The sequence below is a fragment of the Phallusia mammillata genome, chromosome 4, assembly GCF_965637545.1.
Source record: "Phallusia mammillata chromosome 4, kaPhaMamm4.hap1.1, whole genome shotgun sequence".
Classification (NCBI taxonomy): domain Eukaryota; kingdom Metazoa; phylum Chordata; class Ascidiacea; order Phlebobranchia; family Ascidiidae; genus Phallusia; species Phallusia mammillata.
The window spans coordinates 24,611,645-24,636,692 of NC_137255.1; the positions used below are offsets into that span (position 1 = coordinate 24,611,645).

Genomic DNA, 25,048 nt, shown 5'->3' on the forward strand with positions numbered 1-25,048 from the left:
TGCTCTATGTGGTTGCAAGCTTGTTGTTTGTAATCTGTGTTTACAGTGCATCAGGAAATTGAAATTAATTTTTGGTCCAAATTTTTTTTAATGTCTGTGTATCTGGAAATAATGTTAAAGTTTGGGGACAGAAAAAAGTCGTCAAAACGGAGAAAGCACTTTTCCGACCCATTTACTACGCCCAGTTATTGTTATGATATAATTCATTTTGGAAACCTGTTGTATTTAATGCAATAAAACGATTTTGCACAAATTAAGGGACTTTTGATTGAAAATAGATGCGCTTTGTTCCCACCGCCCGTGACGGGAGCAAAATTTTGATAGGCCCTTAATAATTTTTTTGGGGGGCAGTTTTGTTGTAACTTTATACAAGTTGCTCAAAAACACCGAGTTATGGGACCAAAAATGTTATTTTACTTTTTTTGGTGGGGGGGGGGGTCTTTGCCTCTTCATCCCCCCTCCCCTCCACTGCTCGGTTTATTGGCAACGTTCGAGGCCACAATTATTTATAATCGTGGCACCAATCGTCTCAACATGCAAGTCCAGAACGCGTGACATTTATATAGGTCTGTTTAACTTGTGATGTGCCACATCATCAGCACGCATGGTATCTTAATCGCCGAACAAGCGCCAACACAAAAGCATCAATCAGTCGCGAATTCTGAAACCGCGAAGCGATGGCTCTGACTCTTTGACCCTTAACGCCTTCCCAAATGCCAAGCATCTTGTCTTTACCCCAACTGTTGCCAAACGCCTTGCTACCGCACGCAAATCGGTCATTACGGGTGATTATCACGCGTAATTGAAATAAACAAACGTTTTTTGAAACGTCACGACATCACGATGGTTGCTCCTGGCCCGTTTTGGCGTCCAACTTAGCCACACGTTTGTTGAAGGTCGCAGTTATATTCTTTACACGTTTCTTAAGCCCTAGAAACATGTCTTTGGCTGGGAGACCGCTGAAAAGCGCACGTTTTGAAAGCTAACGAGCCTAAAGACCGTCAAACTTGTACGCGAACTTTTGTCCTAAAGTAGACTTGCACGAAACCGATTGAACAAAACCGTGTGGAAATTTGCACTGGGCCCTAAATATTTATTTTAAAGTCAACGTCGTTTCCTGTTAGAACATACACGTACATTTCTAAAAATAATATTCGGACCTGCTTCACACGAGGAAAATCATTGGCATGAAACCAATCGTGTAGTTTGCAATTATTCCCAAACAAGACTTCATTTAACCCCCTATTTTCTGATCAATGTAACTTATGGCAACGTGTTGACACATTTTGGAAAAATATTTTTTTTGTTTGCAGTTATGGACACTTACTAAGAAGGAAACAGAAACAACAAAATGAACCAGAGCGAAGGTAAGAATTTTTAGTACAACACGCAAAACAAAATTCAGAAACTTTTATGTGCTAAAAGTGAATAGAGTTTTTATATGACCATGTTCATGCACATCCAAAAATGAGTGATATAATGTAAATATAGGTAGTTGACACCCCTGTTTGTTTCAACCTTCAGTCGCTTCATTACAATACCGCGTCACCTTTCCGGTGCCTTTATCACAACTAAACTTCCGCATAAACAGCTCAATGCCCCACTAAGTTCTCACGCTACATTATCATTATACGACAATTCCACCCCGGTTAAATCAGGAGAATAAACAATTTTTACTGCCCACGTGTTTGTTTTGCCCTTTGGATCAAAACCCAAACTTCCTAAAGCGCTACGTCACTGCAAAGGAATGTGCGATTCTCCTTAGCGTCTAATTTCCTTTTTACCTTATTTAGATTTTATTTAGTCTGTCGCAACTAGTCGGATTATTGCGTTAGTGATAAATTACCTTGAGATGTTTGGTCTAGGTTTGGTTATACTCTGAGTCATTGTTGGATAATAATTATTGTAAGTTTAATGAAACAGCGAAGAGATATTTTATCAGATCAAGTTGTGCCAAATTTAAATGCGGTTTGTAGCTATTAGATAAGATGTGTAGATTTGGAAATGTTTGTTATGTCGAAAGTCCTATAAAGTTTTACACAGTGCTGTGTTTTTTGGCAATGATGCTCTTTTGATTTAAAAAAAGTTATTAAAGTTTTTCAGTTTTTTTCTTTGTTTAAATTGCGTTAAGTAAGTAGATGTTCTTTTTACGATAAAGCCCTATTGGCACAACGGATAATATTTTAATAAAGAAAATAATGTAATTATTAAATGCAAGAGAAACACATTTTGTTGTACTTTAGTGCGTTTAATTGGGTTTCAAATTTGTGAAAATACCAAAGCTGCTTTATTTCGTGTCTAATGCGAATCCAATTGACTTTTTAGAGGTTTGAAATTGCCACATAATTTTGTCAACAGTTCTCGGGTCTGTGTTGCAAAATGCGTTTGTAATGATGATGTATTAGGTCATTCCAAAACAAATACAAAGTCAATCCCGTAACGAAATATGCATAAAAGCGATTGTGTGCGCTTGCCTTATGACGCAACAGAAAGATCGGGATAACACCTCATTATTCACAAGATTACTTCCTTTGTTAAACGACATAAATGTGGAAAATCCATCGGATTTAACAAGAGGCCTCTGGTGTTATCCAAAACGCTTTATCATTTGAAACACGTTTCTAGAACGACAACAACAATTAATCTTCAAAACGAACACTATAGCCAAGATTTGACTCAGCAAAGCAACACTGATTATGACGTAACAGGCGGATGTTGTACGTTGTAATAGCACGAAAAATAACAGACTCAACTTTCGAAGTCTGTTTCGCGAAACCAGCCCGCGCCGGCCAATCAGGTTCGAGCACCTCCCCACGACGCTTTGTTACGTAACAATGCATACGGTCAACATGCAAAAGTTGTGTAAGCATTGTGACGTGTTAAACGACGCCGGAAGTACCTCGTTCTCGAATAGATTTGATTCGAAACGTTTGGGGCCATAAGACGACACTGTGACATTACTCCATTCTAATGAACTTTTCGCTTCAAGGTAAGACTTTCAATCATCGAAATAGATGACATGCGTTTCTTATGACGGCTTCCATAAATCATGACAGAACACGGTGTGACTACGCAATGTAAGGGAGAATATTAAACTGCAAACGTTGACCTCACAGGTCGGAACACAAACTTGTCCACTCGAATGGCGCACTTTTAAACACATATACTGCTATTTTGGCTGTATTCTCTAAAAACCTGAAAGTAGAAATAAAAACACGAAACAGTGTTTCACAAAAACAAATTCAAACAGTATTTTGACACAATTGCTATTGAAACAGTTGCTTGTAATAAATCGTTTTTACACTGAGGTAATACCGGAAACACGTTTATATTTGTAATTTTTCTACTTCTGAATTTAGGGCATGAATTTGGTGCAACCAATGACAAACTGGCGCACACATCATAATGGCACTGTTATGACACAGACGCTCTGATTGTGCTATTCAGCAATGATCATTTCCTGATATCATGCAAAAAATAACTTAACCATTGTCGTAAATATTCTTGGCCATGTTTTGAATCCTTCCATTTATCTCCAAGGAATAAATCGCGTCCTTATTTGCATTTTAGTTCTATCATTTGGGTTTGAGGTTAAACTTTTGTCCTTCCGTTTGCTCGACGCGTCCTCCTTGCCGAATCTCCTAATTCGCATTTTGCTGACTATGCACCAATATGCGCTCCGATGTATGACGAAACAAACACCCTACTGTTGCGTCATAACCGACTTCCGACGCATAGGGACCGATACTGGGCAAGTGTGTCTTGTTATATGGTATTTTTACGCATGTCTTAGTCATCTCACACTCGAAATTCAAATGTATTTCATGGTCTATATTTACAACTTATAAGTGTTTTAAAGTAAATTCTTTGAAATGACAGATTTAGTGGCTTTTCACACTGAATTTTCTTTGAAATGATTTTTTTTAATAGTTTGGTGAAATTAAAAACATCGAATAAAAATCGAGAGCATTGTTGGCCTTATTTGATATAATCAAACAGGCAAATGTAAAAAAGAAGTGAAAATTAAATCGTTTACCTAAAGTGTTGAGTTTACAGAGCAGTATAATCTGGAGCATGGTCATTTGACAACAACACGCATAGACTTATAACGTGTAGGCGCAAAACGCGTAGAAACCAAGGTGTTCATTGGGCTATATACTGTCGTAATTGAGTAGACCTTTGTTTTGCGAATTTTTACGAAAACGTCAACAAAATCAACCACCATTTGTGAGCAAAATCTCACCATCAACAGTGACTGTTCAGCAATAGACATAACCAGTGTTTTTTTTAAGGTGTTTTTGTTTTTGAATTTCTCCAGCAGTTTCCCAAAATTTGCCATTAGCCTAATAAATAATTCGTTTAAGCAAATATGGCTATTTTTTGGTATTTAAATGAAACACTTGCGGTCTCTTAATACTACTTACCGGTCACCCTAACCAAACCTTAAAAAACCCTGGACATAACAGTCAAACTTTTTTGTCAACCATGCGGTTCAAATCACTGCGGTGTATGTGTGTGTGGGATTATAGAAGCAAAATCTCACTCTCTCTCTTTTGTTGGGAGCCTCCCACGTCTTGTATACGGTTCCTTTAGTTATCAATTTTCTTACTCTCTGTTGTCTGTCTCCAAGCGTTCTTGTCACCAACTTTCCGCCTTCACTACGCACTTGCAGCTTGCAGTTTGCATCCCAGCCTGGCAATGTTTTTGCAAGGACTTTTACGGAAGTCGGTGGGAGGCAGCAAAATCCTTCCTCACAATCCGTAAGAGTTACATAAGACGGTGTAGGCACCCGTGTTTTGGGTTTAAATGCTCCTGGCCCACGCCTCATTGTGTAAGTAAAGAAACAAACAGCTTAAAAGTTTGCGTAAGAGTCGGTATAAACCTCCAGATTAGGAGGAAGACACTGTGTTGTGGATTTGTACTCCTTCTTCCGTTTGTGTTCCGGACTGTTTAGTATTGTAAGGCGCCAGGTGGTGGGAATTGTGTACAAAACACATTTTGACTAAAACCGTTTGTTGGGTAATGTTATGGCTCGACTTGGTTCTGAAGGAATAAACTCATAAAGAAACTGTTATTCTTACTGGAGGATTCCCGAGGAGAAGTATATGAACAGATCCCACCAGGGAAGCAAATGTCAAACATTTCTTCTTGGTCAAACATGCGAACAACATGTTTCTCCTATCGTCCTTATCTGAAATTTAAACCACCAACCCTTTGTCTTATCCCTAACTGTATACTATGCATTCTTATTTTGAAATCAAAACAACATCTTTCCCGCACTAAATGCTTTCCGCGTCTTAGGTTTAGCGGATAAGCCGAACATGTTTTTATTGCGGAACAAAAACAAAATTGTTCAAAGCGCGGTATTTGTTTTGTATCTGAAATATTATTTCAGTTATAAATTCAAATGTGGGCGTTTTACTTTCAGCAATTCGTCTATTTACTCAACAAACATACAGCAACAATCATTGCTCGATTGCGCAGTTCGAAAAAAACTACCAAAACACGTTAGTCAAAAAAAAAAAAACTGATGGGTCGTACCAGCAGTCATCTGTTTATCTGCGCTGGGTTGTTTGTTTACTAAATAAACTACACAGGGAAGTCCACCTGCGTGACATAACAAAGCATGTTTATCCGTGCATTGTTACATCACAGCAGGCGTTTGGAACTTTGCTTGCTTGAGAGTTAGGAGAATTGGCAGTGAGCGGTTATGGTGAAATTCGTGACTTTTGGGAGATTTATAACGAGGTTTATGTTGACGTAAGTTGGTTTAACCTTTACTGTTGCCCATAAATTGTTGAGTAACACTGTTTGTCATGTGAATAGTCACATAAAGCTGATGGTGCGTTACACCTATATGGGTCTGAATGTCAGTGATTTATTCAAATAAATGCAAAAATGTTGATGAAGTGTTATGTAAAATTTGTTTGTCGTTATACGTAACCTAGATATGAATGTATTCATTGGTGATTTAGTTAAAATTTGCAAAATTGTTTTATATGTGGTGTTACTCAGAATTCTAAAAATGTTGGTGTGAACCTTCCGTGGTGTTGCTAGCTTCTATCCAACAGTTTGGGTCCCAATTTCATTCCGTTATAATTTTAACGTTAAGGTTGCCTTGTTTGGATAATGTGGGTGCTATTATACAATTGTTTTTGTTGTTGTTGCAAAGTTTGTCAAAACGTGGAAAATTCAACTCATCGATTTTGTGCGCCGTTTTGAAGACATTCTATGCTGTATTAGTTTCTAAGTGGGACAGAAGAGAACATTGTAACACACGATATACCTCATCATAACTTTGCATACACAAGCGCAGACTGAACGCGGATAATGCATTATATCAATCCGGTATGATATAAATACATCAGTTCTGTTGATACATAAATATTGTTGATGTTAACACCACGCAAAGACGAGAGATTGCCGGATTTGAAATATCCGTACAAATTCGTGTTGTTGTTGTTTAAACTGTGTTACATGTTGATAGTCACAAAATATGTTTGAAATCAATATTAGGTGACTTTATTCAAAAACGTACAAGGTTTGCAATTAATATTCATAGAAATACCCACATTTTCTAGGCTCTTCGGGTTGAGTTTTCCGCTTAACAGTGAGCACAGATAAGACAGCAGGTATAGATCGTTGGCAGACTCATTATGTGAGCATAACGCATTTGGGCATTGCTTCGTCATCCTTGGACAAATTCAATGAAATGTTCTTGTAAGATTTCAGTGTGCCTGAATTGAATGGTAGTGGATCATTTATTAACGTTTTTTAAAAACCGTTTTGCTTTCGTTTATGGGTTTATGGTTACAAACCCTCGAATTTGATGTACATTGAAAAGGGATGAGTAACATAACAACGAGGCAAACTAAAGTAAATTTTGTTTGGTGAACGTGAAAAACAGCGATAAGTGCAAAAATAACAAAACCATATAAATATGTGTTGATAACAACACCTTGCAGACTTATAATGCTTCTTAACTCAGGATAAGACTAAAATTGGCCACAAATCTCCACAAACGGGCAGAAAATAAAGATTCGGTCGTTCGCAAAGTAAAGTGGGTGTTTTCCAAATCAAGCTCGATTGCGTGTTTACGATTTTGCCAGAAATCTCAAACACAAAGCTGCCAAGTGCCTCGACACGTGACCTGCATTGCGTGACAACAGCACCTGGAAACACGCCAACCGGTGTGAGAATGTACGTCACGATTTGTTTACTTCCCAAAACTTGGTGAGCGTTGTTTCGAGCCAAATCTGTACAAATATCAATCACGCTGGATGGATAACTCCTAGAAAGTGAGAGGCCCAAAAGTTGTTTGAAAAAGCATGGTATTGTGCTTTGGATTCCAAACTGTAGCTAACAGCCTTAGTTTATTTTATGAAAACAAGTTAAACGCTTTTTGGTAGTTTTGTCAAAGTCAAGATCGACATTAAACTTTATGTTTGGCAGTGACACATGATCTAAATTATTCACAATATTACAGAGGAGTGTAAATGTGAACGTTTTGGCGTAAAAAGGGGAATTGGATTGTGTTCATTGCATCCTTCAATTAACATTTTCAGAAAAAACCCTCATCGTTACAGATCATTATGGCCATTAGGTGCATGGTTGATACATTATTCATGTAGTTGTTTCGTGTTGGAAGTTTTGAGTCGTCTTGTCAACGAAAACGTCTTTTCACGTGTCCCGTTTAACCTGATGCGCCAACCGTTTATTTCATAATGTTGTATTCGCTCACACAAACTGAGGATGCCATAAACATGTGATGAAATGCATATTCTGTGAAAATACTCTGTACAACGGTTGATTCTGTTTGGCCTAGGGTTTTATACACTGGGTTTTGGATTATATCACAGTATAAGTTCGAGTACATTTCCCGAAATTTGGTTGGTACACCATTAAACATGTACAGAACGTTTTGTTTCGTTATTGACTGTTTTGACCTTGCAGTGTACTTGCAACAAGCAATGCGTTCAGAGTCAGATCCCGGTCATATCTATAGTCCATTTCGTCTGTCTCTGATATACATGTTGATTGTGGTTCTATTTCTGCATGATTATTGTTGACCTGATGACTCGGTCACACCCATCACTTGCGCATCAATAAGGTTGCTCATTGAATGAAAGTGCGCTCACGCCAACAACAACGCATTTCTAAAATTGCTCATTCATACAATGTGTGGGATACCTGATTGAGAAACACAAGACACAGTACTTACCTATTACCGTGTTATTTATCGCAATACATTGCATGTCAAATCGTTACTTACAGTATACACGTGATCAAACTGGCCAATCAAGAGGTGAATCGGGTAGCACGGGTCGGTTTAGCTTTCTCAGTACAAAACTGCGTTGCGTGTGTTTATGGTGGTGTTGTGTCTATTTTTGAAACAAAAACAGTTCCTTTCTGGAAACATGTATGAATATGCGTTTCCTTTTTCCTGGTATAATATCGTTAAGAGTTGATTAATGTTATGTCGTTGGGTGGGGCGGGGACCGTTGATAAACAGAGCATCACTTCTATTTGCGCACTTTCAAACCACCAAAACAGCCACTACTTGTGGTTTAAGCATTACGCAACTCAGGATCTAAAATGTCATGTTTACTGATCGAAAATTCGACTAAACCTATTGGTTATGAAACGCACGATAAATTTAAATTTCAACTGCGCGTTACGAGGGAGAGAAGCCCCTTAAAAAAGGAAAAACGCAAAGCGAGAGAAAGGCAAGAAAAAGGTTTAACACGCCGATAAGCCTTTACTGTAAACAAGCTGTCAGGGTAGTTCCGTGGACTTCAAATGTCCAAAGTTTCGTATGTGATCAAAGAACAATGTTTTAACACAGCAGCAATATAGTGAGAGTTTGTTTTTCGCTTTACACGCGTGTAGATATTAGCAGGTGAGCGCAACCGACTGTCAATAGCCGCGGCTTGTCATTCTTAGTCACCATAACCGTTATTTGTGACGCTACAAAGTTGCCTGTGTGTGCGTTGTTCTGTCACAATTGCGCGCTGTAGTAAACAACGCGTCACAAACCAACCGTGCCCTGTCCTCTGACACCCGGACTCTTGCACTTGTTGTTTTATTGATTTGGTGATGGGCTCAAGAGTTTAGATTGGAAGTAAAATTGACTGAAAAACTTGTCAGTGAAATTTGTTTTGTGAGATATAGAATTTTGGGTAGGTTCAAGTTATTGTACAAATTAAACAGATTTAACCTTAAATTAGGTAAATCTCAATTTTATTCAATTAAATTTTGAACAAGCATTGAACAAGCGTGGAAAACGTTTACTGAGTTCTAAATTTATTGTTATGTTTTCAGAAAAAAGGTATGCTATAAATATATGGTATTCAGTATTTTGTTTTGAATGTTTAAAGTATTAGGATTCGGAAAGGCTGAACAACATTAAATAAATGCCATTAAAGTTGCGATTTAAATGCTGTTAAGAATAGCCAACATTTTAGCGTATATCTCTAGGGTAAAGGACCTTGTCAAAATGTCTGACATGTTAATGTTGCCTTAGCATTTAGTTTTAGTTTTTGTAAAAAACACTGCTCAGAAAAGTTCCACAGCAAATTGCGGAAACAATCCATTTATGGCCAGAGCGTCGTGTTACTGTTAAAATCCTGTGAGCCAGAAAACGCCTGGAGATTGCGCAAATGGCTTCGTTGTTTACATAATCTTCATGTGATTCCTCGTTTTCGATGCCAGCACCAACAGGACCGCAAAAACAGGATGATTTTTCGTCCGATTCTAATACAATTACGCAAGCGGTTTGACGTTTTGTAACCGTCGCCTCTCGTAAAACGGAAATGGGGGAAAGATTGTTTGTCTGCACTGATGTAAGCTTGCTTTTCATTGGACTGTTGTGTTTGCGCGTCGTTAGATGACAACAAAACATCGAACATTTTTGTTTTTGTTGTCGCGCCGGCGCGTTTGTGCTTTTCAATGGCTGTTGTTTCAAGCATAGCGACAACCTATAGCCCGAGCGCCTTTAATCATTTAGGCGCGGCGCTATTGTCAACATTCTTGCTTTCAATAGGTAAATAGGCATTATGTTGTGTTGTCCCCAGCCGATCCATTGAGACGACGGCATAAAAGAATTTCACCGCGTAGCGACACTCGGTAGCTAACGTGAGTGGTTTGTTTTTGTTGAACTGCCTTCGGTGTCAATAACAACTCGTAATCATTAAATGTCGGCGTGTTTGAGCCGTTTGAATTACATGTTGTTTTTGCTTCTGACTACAGCGCTCCGGTTTCAACCGATTAACAGAAAACAAACCTCCTTTGGAAGGGCAGATGTCAAAATAAGAAACAGTACTAGACACAGACTTGGGAAATAGTTTGATTGTGAACAAACCTTTTTTTTTTTCTTATTGTGAACAAACCTACCAAAAAACATGCACTTAGATTACAAAACATGACAACTGGTAACAGCAACGCCGGTAGGTGAAACTTAGCCTGTTTACTGCGTACAGATAAGTTAATGATTTGAAACAGTAGCTTTTACGTGCGTTAATGTGTTTTAAATGCCCACGTTTTTAGATATAAACTCTTGCCTAGGAAATGAAATGCAAATGTTAATGGTTGAGTAAACACCCTTCAACAGATACAGCAGCATGGTTGTATTAGTGAGTACTGCGCGTGAAAAAATGTAGGTACATATAGAAACATGAAAACTGTGGTATAAAGTAACGGAACCGCATTGAAGTGCATGCAACTGCATTTGTGTTCGCAGGCGTGGAAGTTGACGTGGAACTCTTGTTTGCACGCACGTTTCACAGCCCCGCGCTTTCGGCCGAAAAACGCGCTTGGTCCTGATCACGTGACTCGCTGTTTACGCGTTCGCGAATGCGGATGTTGTAATTCGAGATTGGCGTATGGAAATGCTGGCGTGCAAGCGCCGCGCGACCACAAAAATATCACAAGATAGAAAAGGAAAGCTTGCCGTTGTTGGTGGAGCGGCAAAAAATGCTTTGTGACAGGTTTTTGTGCCGTAAGCGTTCAGCGCGAATTTTCACTATAGTTTTTCTGGTTTTTGTGTTAAATAACAGTGTTGGTGAACCGACTAGTAGATCTTGCTGCTATGTTTTATAGTTTTGTCGCGACTTAAGCATGCGCCATTCTGTTGCCATTCTGTAATGCGATCTCCAAACAGTTAAACGTTCGGGCATTTTAATTTCACAGAAAAGTAACATTTACGTTGTTTTCTAAAGCTTATACAAAACCAACGGTTGCTGTTATTATGGCTCTTGTCAACATTAATAGTGGGTTAAAACAGCAGTCATTTTTTTATAGTTGTTATTATTTGTTTGGCAAACGCCTGTTGCTTAGTTGCGTTTATACAGCTATAAACAACGGTAGTCACAACATTGAAGTTTGGTTTATATTTGATTTGTGCGCTACAATAACGACATCACCTAATTAAACATTGACTTTTAGCAAAACATTTATTGTTCGTTTGCTTATGCTCGTAACTGCGCGTTAGAGCTCTCGTGTTCTAGAACAGGGGTCACCAAACTTTTTTGACTGCGGGCCGGATAAGTCTAAAAATAATTCGCGCGGGCCACATAGTTTACATGTCCTAGCGCCGCCTTTCAAAACTTAGCCCGCGAGGCGATTTTTCTAGGTGCGCCAAGATTTGGTCTTGCTACAATCCCATTTAAAATCTGGTGATGCGACTGTTAAATTGTATAGGTCGTCTCTTACAAGCAATGCTTGTATGCTTCGTCACAAGTAAAGGCATTTGTTTGCGCACAATTGACACTAGTAGTCTTGTCTGTGACGTAACAAACTGACTTTGAATCAATCCTGGGCGTTGTAATCCTATTAAACTAGGTAATATTATTACATTTTTCGTAAGAAGTAGATTAATTTTTGAATGATACAAAGTTATCAATACGATTTGGCAAACCAAAAAATGTGGTCGAGGGCCGGATGAAATGACCTCGCGGGCCGGATCCGGCCCGCGGGCCGTAGTTTGGTGACCCCTGTTCTAGAATATTAAAAGCAATGTATTGTTTTTGTGTAAGTGTTGCACAGAAACTTCCAAAGGTTTGAAATTCTGTTTTGAGGTGTAAAAAGCTTGTAACGGGCAATGTTGCATTGCTAAGGCGAGTGTGTTGTGTTTTACAATGCAGTCAGCGTGTCGTATGTTGCATTGCAAACAGGTAGAGTCACTGCAGTGAGTAAAATGTGGTGGTTAAAGCAGTCGCGTTGCAACACAACACAACAACAACCTGTACGCAACAACTGTATCCGTTTATTGACCTCATGATGTTAACTATTTGTAAACAAAATTTGTCTCGTGTTTGAGTAACCGCACAGCGCAGGGAAGTATCCACAGCACTGAGTAAGGGCAGTGATTTGAATACCGCCTGCATAAACAACACATGCGCGCTGACTGCATGTGCATTTGTTGCAACAATATACTTTTGTTTGTTGATTGTTTTTGGAACTTGTTGCTAATGTAAAATCATCCATTTGTGTATTGTTGTTGCATATATTGCAATATCATCTAAATACTACAAACAAATGCTCATACAAGTGCACGACAAATTGAATAAAAGTGAAAACTTGTGACTGGCATTGACTCTGAAATTTGCATTTTGTAAGGACAGGCCTAAACAATAATTGCTATTCCCACGGCCGAGGCGTACTTTGTTTTCATTTAAACAAGGTCAATTGACACGTCACAATCCCACTAAAAAGCTTTGTCCCAACAATGACCATGCAATTGTCAAACAGTAGTTGAATATCTCTTCGTGAACGCGCTAGGGCCGGTGGGCGTTGCGTTTAAATCCTCTCATTGCGTGAGAAAGCCTCAACCGCAAGCCATTTTTTCTCTCATCTCGAGTTTGGCCAGAGGAGATGTTACTAAAGCATGTAAAACCAAACCTGTAATAGCGAATTGATTTCGACCACAATTGTATTCAAAGCAGCCAAATTGTCAGTTGTTTGGAAAAGGACTTAGTTGATTTTGTCTAGCTTCAGGGCAGTATAGAAATGTTTTAAAGGACGATATTAATTACGTTGAATTTTGTAAACGTAGAAAAACAAAAAATGCACATAATTAATTTTTGTTGATCATTTTGATGTGTTTTGGAACCCTACATACGGTTCTGTTTGTAAGTTTAATGGTGAAAATAATGGTCCAAATAGACATAACAAAATCGCATGTCGCTTTTTACGTCTATTTGGACTGTTATTTTTATCACCAACTTTCGATGTGTAGGCTATTTAATGCTTCATTCCTTTGGGATAAAAAAAAACAATTTTAGAGCACCAAAAAGTGTGGAAGATTTAGTATATGTGCATAAACATTTTAATTTGCCAATGCATAGACTTTGCAGGGCCTTTGTTGGCAAAATTGAAGGGCTCCCTAGTATGGTAGTGTTTTCCACATCGCGTGTGTATCTCCAAGTTAAATCTCCCAGCATCGCTAACTCAGCAGGTCGTCAACCAATCGCTCGTTTACTTCATCACTGGGGAAAACGCAAGCTGAAAGTCATACAGCAGATAGGACGAGTCCTTGCGTGTTAGATAGAATCTTGCCGCTGTGTGGGGTGGGCCCAGCGATAACACCCACCTGTAATTATGGCCTTTGCGGTAACATCGCGTGCAAGCTGTAAGCTAAACAGGCCAGACACGGCGCTTATGGTTTACATTTGCGTGTGTAGCAGCTTCGTGCGAGATTTTCTGCGCGAAAAACGCCAGCCTCGCGTGTTTATATAAACTTGAGCGAGTCGTCTGGGCCAGGTAGTAGCTCAGCTGCCGTCGCAGCGCAATGTCAACTGTCTTGTACCAGCAGAGCAAGGTTTTTAAAATTTTCTATTGTTTTTTCTCTATTAAAGGTAATATTAGGTCGCGTATGAGGCGCGAATTGATAGTCTTGTTACCCCGCAGGTCTTGTCGAGCAAAGGACCTGTAACAACAGCAACAATAACAACGTAACTGACATCGGAAAAAAGAACGGCCCTCGGCGGCGAAAGAGCACGCCGAAACATCGCAGAATTCAGCCAGCGGCGTCAAGCGTCGTGCAAGAAGACAGCAAGGCCAAGAGCTTGGACTTTGTACTCAGGCGCGTGTTGAAAGCAAAGGAAGACAGTATGATAGATATGCACGAGTCCTTGCCCATGGGGCACCATCACAGCCCAAAAGGTGGGTCAAACACCCCAATTGGGTCAGTCGAGTCAGCTGGTAGTCTTTACAGCAACGAAAGAAATGAAGACAATCTTTCAGATGGCGGGGCTTCCTCGCACAGCCCAGAACCATTTGTGAAAATCTCGCCCCAAAGTAACCCCGAGATCGAGCCCAGTTATGACCCAGATTTGCCTCTTAAGCGTTCTTTGTCGTCGGAAGCCATGCAACAACAGCAGCAGCGATCTGCCGGCCACGTCATCGCCGCAGCACGACGTCACAGTGACGACATGAAAGCAGCGATGACGTCGATCGCGGGAACGCAAGGAGGGATTTCCCCGGAAATAAAAGTCGCAGCTGGTTTTCCGACCGCCAGCGCAATGTCATCGGCGGTAGCGGCTTATACGAGTCATCCTTATGACGCAATAAACAGCAACTCGATCGCAGCGATGGCAGCGGGCATGGGCCTTCCCACGATGATCCCAGCCACAACTTCAATAACCACTGCAATGCCTGGTCTCGTCCCAGCAGCTGCGGCAAATTTTAAGCTGCAAGGCTCGAAACCTGAAGACAAAACCCCGAATGGGTTTCACAATGCAAGAGGAATCATTGGGTCCAGCGGGGGCCAAAACCGAATGCCCCCAAGCAGCCCCTCCCCTGAAGAGCGGTCCCAATACAAGCGACCCCCTCACACTTACCCAGCCCTCATAGCATCGGCAATTCTCGACAGTCCCGGAAAGTTGATCACCCTTCGTGGCATCTACGACTATATAATGAACAATTTTCCCTACTACAAATACTGCCACGACAAGTCGGCCTGGCAAAACTCGATCCGTCACAACTTGAGTCTCAACCAGTGCTTCGTCAAAGGTAAGAATTTAAGTTATATAATTTAAACTACACTTGTAAATCCAAAATTGAAATGTTTAACTTGCATTGGAATTATGGCCAATAGCGCAGGGATGTGTAATTTTGGTGTTGGGTGTGTTGCTCAAGGGATGAAAAAATGTAATGACTTCTAAATGCATTGCACAGTATTTCCGGCAAAACGGTTTACAGGGCTTTGGCAGAACAAGGGGGCCGCTTCCGAATCGAATAAACAACATGTGTATATATATTTGTGCGTGTGTGGCGTGCGCTGTGAGCTTTGTATTCGAATAGATCGTTTTGTTGTTCAGAACACATCGGGCCAGCTACAATGGTGGTTTCTGGGAAAGCTTAAGCTTGCTCCACGAAAATGTTATCAAACCGTTCCAATTGAGCTGGCCACTGATTTCAATTAAATTGGGCCAGCTTCTTGCGTGTATTGCCCACTGCGGTTTTTGTTGCAGCTTCTGGGAAACATGTTTGTGTTCTGCTTACGTGTTAGGTCCGATTAGGTGTCGTGTCCGTACAGGATGCGTTAAAGTAGAACAAACGTACCTGTATTGTCGTTGTAAAATTAGGCACTAATTATGACTTTACGAAATCCCGTTTTTCGCAAAAAAAAACAAAAACGCTCTTGGTTTGAAGTATTGAATTGCATTTCAAATATATTTTCAGGTAGATTAATTTGCCTTAATTTTCATTACACCATTTTGATACTTAGTATTTCAATATAATCTTTTGGTTTCGATTTTAAAAGTTGTCCCAACACCGTGTCACGTGTGCATGTGAAATCCCATACATCAAAATCCTGTTTGCAAAGAAACCGCGCGACAAACGAAAACTACTGGGGAACGTTTTGTCTCAAATATCAGAAGTTGCGGTTTTCCCTTATATCCGCCCCTCGAAACCGGAGCGTTGATTAAATGCATCTTCTTCCTATATGCTAACCACAATAATTTTTCGATCTCTATGCATGCTTGAAATGCTTTTTCGGAGCTCTGAAATTAAATCATGTTTTTGTTGCAGTTCCGAGGTATGAGAACGCTGCAAAATCGAACTACTGGACAATGACTCGCGAAGGTTTTGGCGAGTTTGGAAACGAAAATAGCTTCAAGCGCAGAAGACGACGAGGTGCGGCTTTGCAGCCAATCTCAGCTTACAAGAACAAGAAATATCAAAACGACGGTGAGTTTAGTTAAACTGTCTTCTTCTTAACATTAGCCACTTTTAAATTGAACTTTTACCGAGGTTTCGTTACGTAACACATCTTCATGAGATATAACGCATATGATCGCTACAAACATGCAAAATGGTGTTAACACAACCCAACAAAAACGATAAGTCATTTTGTTTGTGTCGCCGCGTTTGTTAAAGGATAAAGTTTATCAGCAAGCGGCGAAACAACTCCCGAACCTCCCATAGTCAGCCGCGCAATTGTTCGTAACGAATCGACGTGTCAATAGATTCGTCGGGAATCGCTGAAACCCGACACCTCGGCTCTTCCGATCAAGAGATGTTTGTGTAGTTACTGCGCCCTGTTTTGTCTGCTCACGTATTAATCACGTTCCCCGAGTCGCGCAGCAGCCCGAAGGGGAACCCACTGCCTTTTAGCTACGATCCATCAACACTGCTATTGGAAAGCGCCGTAGTAAAGATTACGATATAGACATGCAAAGCACCGAGGGTAATAAACGGTTACAGGAAAGTTGTATTCCTGTACGGGACATGTAGGGCTTTCCTGTTGCCGGATTTTGTGGTATAGCGCCCGAAATTGAAAACCCTGAGATGCAAATATCGCTAATAACTTGTAATTAACGGGGACAATTTACCTGGTAACGAAATCGTAATCGAAACCTCATTTTTTGTTTTTAGGCTCCAGTGGAGGGCGCAAGAACAAGAATAACCATCAGGATGATGCCGCTCGCCACAACACCCCCGCCAGCAAACAGGATATCCCCGTTGTAGCGACCTCTGCTGGCGTTTATTCTATGCCGTTTCCACCTCAGCTGATGGCAATGACCGCCGGCGCGTGGCCCCAAGCCGACGGCAGCTATCACGTCACCGATGACGTCACACGCCAGCTGGGGAGGAAGCGATCGCAGAGCCCGCCCGATAAAGATGCCTCGAAGCAGCCTCGAATGATGGTTCTTAAGCAAGGGGAAGGACCAAACTTAGGTAGGTGTTTGTTCTGTGTAACAATTATCAAGTTAAGTCATATTTTGTGCAATGTTTGAGTCACGCTGATACTAATGCGTTTGCGATGGAATAACAACTCTTTATCTCAGCCGTGCACCGCTATTGCACAAGCGTGCATGTGGGAGCAGAAAGTATATTTGCAGCCACGATGACGAAATCGCCACTAACAACACCTGTGGTGCGTTACATATTAATCACAAATACACACACACATCGCCCTGCAAAACAACAGTAAACAACTCGCAGCCCGCCCGAGCGATCATCACTGACCGAATTATGACGTAACAAAGCGAACTGACCCATACCGACCGGAAACGTTCACCGGACGAGTGTTACGTCACAGCGAGTCATCTCACTGGACATTCGCATGATTGTTTACGTCATAAAATGACACAGTTTGCGTGTGCTTCGTGACTTGTTTCGCTCGGGCTGTGGCACTCGTAGGCAGAGTTTAAAACGTGAACACGACCCGAGCCAAGGGTTTTGCCCACTGCCCGCTGAGTTAACCCGTAAATTGCTCAGGCCTTTCCTGTTGCAAGTGTCGATTTTCGGGGGTGTGCCAAACGCCCTTTTAGACCATGCGTTTGCCTGACGATGCAGTGCATTATTTGTCACTGCACGAAACGCGATCTTCCTATTATGACATTTCCTCTATTCGAATTAAAACTCGATGATAAGCGCTTCGCGGAAAAGATAGAAACTGAAAACAATCGTGCAGTTATCCTTATTAATTAAAACCATCAAATACGTATCTGGAAGTCAACAAAAATTTAAACAGCGTTTAGTTTTTCTTTAAATCGCATAAAGTAAAGCGTCGGGCATTTACCTCATTAGGCATGAAGAGCGATGACGTAAAACGGCCAAACTCTCTTTCATCAGTTGAGGAGATGCAGGGAACTTTGAACTCGTTCAGCAAGGCTCTCATCGACTCTCCGATGCTCGCCAAGTCATCCAGGAAGAGAGATGAGGCTCAGCTCCTTGCAACATCAACCCAGCCATGGATCGCAGCAGCACAGAAGAGCCTTATGGGTAAATTTACCATTCTTATTGGGTTTGCTTACTTGAGAAACTTGTGTGTAATTGTTTGATTTTTATTGAATGCAGCATCATCAGGAATTCTTCTTCCATCTTTGATGCCAGACCGAATGACGTCATCACCAGAACGTAATGGTTTCGATGGGCAACGTAGAGAAGATGGCACTTACGCATCCAACGAGAGCCCGGTGTTGGTCGACGGAGTGGATGTAAGTCGTCCCCACCCCGGAAGCCCGTTCACGTCACTATTCACATATATGACGTCATAATTTTTGCGCCCGCAGATCGGCAGTGACGTCACCATCCGCTACGAGACTTCGGAAATTCCGATTCACCACTACAGGTGTCGTTTCTGCCCCTACACCTACGTCAGTTCCGGCGCGGCCCTGCTGGAGCAGCACGCTAGGGTTTTGCATCAACTTGAGATCACCAACTTGAAAGCCAAAGCCGTCGCAGCAGCGGTTGCCAGCTCCCAAGCTGAACAGACGGCATCCGAGAGTGTCAGTGCAAAAGGTAGTATAAAAGTTTTGCAAAATTTCGTTGTTTGTGTTTGGGATTTTAACCGTGTTTTGTGTGTGTTTTCAGATGCTTCCGACCGTCTATTGTCTCTGCAAAATATGGTATCCGGCCTTAACCCGCGTTCGATTGGAGTTCCCAGTCAAACAAACATGCTTGCAGCGGCCCAAGTATCAGGTGAGCCTCCATACTCATTTGACACTTGAAAAATCCACCTTCACAAACCACAAATTCATTTTTTCGCTTTTACTAACCGTGAGAATTTTAATACTAACAGCTGCGAACGGAACTACCACTTCCGGGTTCCCATACTCCGGTAGCTTCGCTTCCGGCCTTCTCGACGAATCAATGATGAGGTCCCTTGCGCAGCAAGTCAACCAACAACGTGACGTCAACGGTGGCCATGACAACGGAGTCGACGCTTACGCTTACCAACGCCAGCAGATGCTGAACTCTGCTCTACAGCAAGCAGCAGCCGGTGAGCAAAAATCTCTTTTTTGTGGGTTTTTAAGCTTGGGGTTGTGATAAAACTTGAATATTTTTTCAGCTTCATCGGCATCAGTCTCCCAAGAACAACTTCGGCTCTTCTATCAACAACTGGCGATGCACAATCCCTTCCTTAACTCGCAGGCAAACCCGGCGTTCACCAACGGCTTCCCGCGCCAGGTAAATTTCCTAAATTCAAACACCGCCATAGTTTTGACCATGAACTTTTTGGAGTGACCTTGGTGTTGATTTTGGTTCCAGCTCTCAGGCACTGAAACCGATCAAGCTTCTCAGCTGAAGCATCATTTCTGGCAGTACCAGCAGAAGCTTCTGGAACTCTCACATAACAAATCTGGTGAGGAAGAAACGCGATCGAACTCCGGTGACAACCGTCCCAACTCACAACCAGGTATTCAAACTGTTTATGTGTTTTTAGTTGCGGGCAAAACAGGTCTAAATCAAGATGCAACTAATATTTGTTCTGTTTGAGCTGCTCATTTCAGAGTATAGTATTTTAGGGGAGTGACTCCTTTTTTGCTTCACAGCTGCAGAAACTTCCACATCTCCGCAGCACTGCAGGAGTCCTCACGCAGCGGCGGATGCAGAGTCCGAGATGAAAAAGAACATTCACGGATGGGTGAGTTGCCATAACGACGCGGCGATGAACTTTTCACTTTTAAATTCGCTTCGGCCATCAACACGTAAAACAACAACACTCTCTCATTCACACGCGGCTTAGCACTAGCGTTTGTGTTGTATTGTCCGGCTTTGATCCGAATAATCTCAAACACGTCCCTCTGTGAAAGATCTTGAAGCGAGTAAGCTCCAGTGCGACTCAGGATTAACCTTTGACATTCTTTCCTCGCAGAAACAATGCGGCCAGTGCGACTTCCACGCCAAAGGTGTACACGGTCTCGAGCAACACTGCAGGAAGACGCACGCCAAAACAGCGATGACGTCACCAACTGATGACGTCAAGGACGCGGCAGCAGGACCTAACTTGGAAATGCAGTAAGTTGTTTGGAGCTGTTTGGTAACAGAGCGAAATCGCGCGTGGAGAGATACGAAATCCCGGTGGGCTTCCATAAGACAACTGTTCGACTTTGATCCGGCACGTTAGAGTGCTTCTCTCGGCCATTACGGCGCTGCCGCTTGGGATTTTTGATCCTTGTTTTCGTGTTCGCCCGGCGAATAAACATGCCTGGATGGTTTACATCATTTGCTATGTACATCAACTATAGTTTGTTCGCCTAATTAGATTTGCTCACCCCTTAGGCTTGTAGAAGTCCTTGCGGGACGTGTGCTACTGTTTTACATGGCCGTCTGTGCCAGAGAGGTAACAGCTGTACATTGGGGATCACAACATAAGTACATATGTCCCTGAGCTATTGTAGTTGCTTCCTTAGCTCTGTAGTTAACACATTCAATTTGTATCGTTACTTACCGGTTTAATGCCCAAACGCTTATAGTGAACGATTTCACCTTGCAAACGTCAATAATTTATTTGTTGTTACCCAGAATATACCGCACAAAATCAATCAATGATTTTTTGGTAAACTTTGGCGAAATTGGTCAACAACGCGAAGCTATTTTAAAATCAAATCCTAAATGTTATCTTTGGGTGATTAAAGTCCCACTAATAGCGATTAAAATTTCGTTGGCTTGCGTAAAAGAGCCTGTTTCATGCCTTCCGAATTCTTTGGTGACAAGAATCACAACTTGATTGTTGTGAATTGTTACGCATACACCCCAAAACCTGATTCAATGCCAGTGGCGCGTGGCGCTTCGACAAGTAAAACGCCACACACGACGCGCTAAGCCACAGTTGTGACCTGACAAGCAAAACAAAAACAGTTTTGGGAAGTCGAATTTTCACATTTTTTTGCATTTTAAACGCTACAAATTTCGGAAACAACATGCTTGCAACATGTGGCTTTCTCATTAATTAAGAAGAACTCAGTGCGTTTCTGATGCTAAATGCTCTGCTACTAAAAAATTAATTACAAACAGAACGCAATTAACCTTTGCCTCTGCCTTCATGGAAGCACACATAGTGTTAAAAATGTAGAATTGTCCTTCTTTTAAAAGTATTTCTCTTTGAAAGACAACTAATTATGATCAGAAATAAACGTAGGTAAAACATGTTTTGTCAAATTTAAACCAAAATACGTTTTTTTGTGAAACGCACTCCGGCTAAATTTAAACAAGTTTTCTTTGCGTCGCGTCGCCAATCGATTGTTGACGTAACATAGGCGATCGCGTGACAGCGTAATCGGGCGCGATTGTATCGCAGAAACACATGCACCTATGTGACATCACAATGAGCCGGTGCTTCTTAAGAGAGAACCAAGGAGGCGTGTTTATAACCGAAGGAGAACTGCTCTATGCTTGGCGCGCGCACTTTTGCCTTTGCCTCGCTCTCTGGCAGAGTTTGTATGTATTTATGTTTCCCTGGGCTGTTGTTGTCAGGCCTTCGCACGCAAAGTCGAGGTGTTTTGGAAGTTGATGACTACCCAAGTCTTTTTTCGCGAAACCTTGTTTTTTGATTCGATTTGTTTTTTTCCTTTCAAAAAGAATTTGTAGAAAATGATGCATTCGATTAGGTTTATCATAAAAGAAAAATAAACATAATTAAGCGAATAATGCCTAATGAGCCCAAACGAGAATTATAAATCACTTAACGGGTTGTTTTTTATGGAATAAATCTCTAATCTTTGGCACAAACACACAAAACCTAGTTTAAATTGCCCGCAAATACAAACATTATGCGCGGCTTGCTTGTTTTTAATTCCCGGGGCAGAATATTACGCGCCTTTTCCCTTTCCTGTCTGGCACCAATCAGGACTGGAATTCCGCGCTGTTGACTCACTGTCACATCATAAATGTGTTTATCAGCACTCTGTGACGTCATAGAGCGACTTGCTGGGCCTCGGTAAACAAGGTTTGTTGGTTTGGAAATGTGATTCCTTCTCTTTTAACAAATAACCGATGAGTTTTTCCTTGGTTCCTGGAGGTTGCTTGTTTTTTTCTTGGCTCCTAAAGTTGATTGTTTGCTTGGCGGCCGGGAATTAATGACAACAGTCGTATATCAAATCGTCATCTAATTTAAACAAAACAGGATAAAATTAATAAAGGAAAACAGAAAACGCGTATTTTGGTATTTGTAAGTTCATTTTTAGCCCGTCTGTATCAAATTCAAGCTGACAAATAACGATTATTCTGGAAGAATAGCATTTACTTTTTGCAAATGAAATCTTACGTAGTGTATACAAAAGAGTACACGTTAAAAAAGTTGTAATTTTAAATTTCGTGTCCACTTAATATAAATCCATACTTCTCTGGCAAACAAACCATGATATTTGTTTTCGAGAGGCAGCGCTAACCCTCTTACGCCCAATTATGGAATACGAGCTAAGCATTTACTTCGTTGCAATCCAAAAAACGTGCATGATTGTGCTTATCCAAAAACCCCATTCCCCCTTTGGCCGGGCGCTCGCGTGCCGTAGGTTTTGTTTTCGCTTTTCGGCTGCATCACGAAAATAAACAGGCAAACGCTGTTCGCACGCGAGACAGGCTGCATCGGTCGGCCTGAGGCTAAAGCGCGTTTTTCGTGGGGAAGGTGACTGCCGATTTGCACCGCCGCGATTCTATACAGACAAATTCCCCATAATCGGATCAACATGTCCACACCGATCCTCTGATCTTTGAAGCTTTGTATCGCTTTGCTGGAAAAAGCGGAATTCCGATTTCGTACGGAAAAACGGAACGCGCAAAATATTTTTTTAATTTTTTTTTTTTTAAATTATTAACTAAGGCAGAAAATGCTAAAAGAAACACATACTGGTAAGCGTTTAACATTTTTGGCAAGTTTGAGAAGAAGAATTACAAATTAACTTAATAAGGAGGAAAACAAAACCTTTAAATGCGCTAACATTCCAAACCACAACATGTCCGCATTTACACCATAGTCCTTCAGGCAGGTGAGGAATGCTTGATTTTCGGAGATACAACCGACATCGCCGTAGACCGACGCTTGCGGTCATCCGAGATTGCGTGCGACGAGGCGATGAGCGAAAACAAGGCGTTTTTAATGAGCTGAGGCAAATAGGCGGCGCGAAAAGGTTACTTATGTTTTTGTACACACAGCGGCTAAACACTAGGGCGTTGACGTTGTTACAAGACAGTGCCGGGTTTTGTGCTTGGACTTTTTGTGGCTTCTCGATTTGATTAATGTGCCTCGTGGAGCCTTTTACTTATGGTGTCGCGGTTCTTGGAGAAAACAACTGCTTTCAAACCTTTGTCTCAATCTTTTCGTTCTTGTTTATGATCTAGTTCAATCAATAGTTTATAAATCTTGAAAAAGTTGCGAACATATCCTTAAATTTTAGATATTATTGACACCTGGAAAATATAGAAGCGTAACCTGAAGTTCAACTTTAAATAAATAATCGACACTTATTTCAAATTAATTGGTAAAAATAAACCCTTTCGTATCAAATTAGTGGCTAGAAACCAACCAATCTTAAACACGACATTTAAAACAGACAGGCCATTTACAAAATTATACAAAACTCGATTCCTGCATTCAAATTTCCCCGAGAAGTCATTACTGTGCAAAATTCACTTCCTTATTTGATTGTCTTTAACATAAACGACAAGACAAAGCGTGTGTGACGTCACTGTGACGTTTATGCTAATATTTTTGCGGTTTTATGTTCACCGTGTATGATAGCACCTTCCGTTGGTGTTCTTGCGACCACGGCCAAAAATCGCCGAGTCATGCTTCGCGGTGTGCATGACCAAGGTATATGACACTGTTTATTGATCCAAGGTAAAAACGACACAGTAGCGGGAATCGGATCAAATTCGGACCAATTTCGGCGGATTATGACGTAGCAAAACAAATTTGAGGTCAAATAAATAGGGAATATCGTTTTATAAAGTTTCAACCCTTTTGTGAACTTACGGCCATGAACTTATATAATATTTCGAGGTGTAAACCTGTGTATTGCAATATGGTAGGAGCAATTGCGCATACAAATGTTATACAATTTGTTTTTCAGTAGGGGTATTTACCGAAACAGAATTTTCAGTTATATTTTCAATTATGGTCATAAATTAAAATAAAAACTCATAAACATAATGCAACGATTAATTTTATTGTCAATTTTAATATGAACTTTGAAACACACAAAATCATCTTTAAAGTACAACCCCTTATCCATAAGTGCTAAACGCTTGGCGAGGCGTCTGATGGATGGAGGCCAAACAAGAAGCGCACACATAACGTAAATATATCGTGAGAACTCTTTCCATCGCGTGCTAAGGTCTGACAGCCATCGCTCGATGAACAACATACCGCAAGGCTTCAAGTTCCACGTACAAGGCTTTTTTCCTTTGCAAACTCCGTTTAAAACTTCTGTCGCTTACAGAAAATGCGGGATGTTATTGTTTAGTCACAGATTGACCCTTCCCACTCTTTCGCTCTCCATTTCTCTTTCGTTGTTTCTTTGTTTCTCTTTTTCCATTTGGAGCAGATGATTGTGACGCCATAAAGCCGCTCCGCGGTGGTTGAATTTTCCTGTCGCGATTTGAGTATTTATAAATACGCGCGCGTTTTTGACAACGGCATTACACACACAAATTGAAATTTGCGCTGATAAATTCATTTTGAGCTTACAAACACAAAATATTCGTGGTTTAAAAATTGATTAGTCACAAATAAGGCGCAAAAAATGAACCCCGCCCCAATAGAAAAGAAAGTAATCACCAAATGACCTGGTTTTTCTCCTCAAAAATTCGCCGCTTT

The 25,048-nt window shown here is 41.0% G+C and overlaps 1 protein-coding gene across 2 annotated transcripts in view; it reads left to right on the forward strand.

Annotated features, from left to right (window-relative positions):
* Window positions 1–25,048, forward strand: part of LOC145223793 (uncharacterized) — a 37,406-nt gene that overhangs the window by 8,631 nt on the left and 3,727 nt on the right. Inside the window, exons 2-14 of one of the 2 annotated variants that reach the window (XM_080090181.1) lie at window positions 1,314–1,367; window positions 13,906–15,009; window positions 16,033–16,191; window positions 16,879–17,181; window positions 18,037–18,231; window positions 18,307–18,446; window positions 18,522–18,750; window positions 18,823–18,930; window positions 19,031–19,231; window positions 19,301–19,419; window positions 19,501–19,648; window positions 19,785–19,876; window positions 20,108–20,250. In XM_080090181.1, the coding sequence (XP_079946307.1) occupies window positions 1,352–1,367; window positions 13,906–15,009; window positions 16,033–16,191; window positions 16,879–17,181; window positions 18,037–18,231; window positions 18,307–18,446; window positions 18,522–18,750; window positions 18,823–18,930; window positions 19,031–19,231; window positions 19,301–19,419; window positions 19,501–19,648; window positions 19,785–19,876; window positions 20,108–20,250 (2,957 nt within the window). In that variant the 5' untranslated portion in view covers window positions 1,314–1,351. The remainder of the gene's footprint in view (window positions 1–1,313; window positions 1,368–13,905; window positions 15,010–16,032; window positions 16,192–16,878; window positions 17,182–18,036; window positions 18,232–18,306; window positions 18,447–18,521; window positions 18,751–18,822; window positions 18,931–19,030; window positions 19,232–19,300; window positions 19,420–19,500; window positions 19,649–19,784; window positions 19,877–20,107; window positions 20,251–25,048) is intronic. The other variant, XM_080090182.1, reaches the window with a different exon arrangement.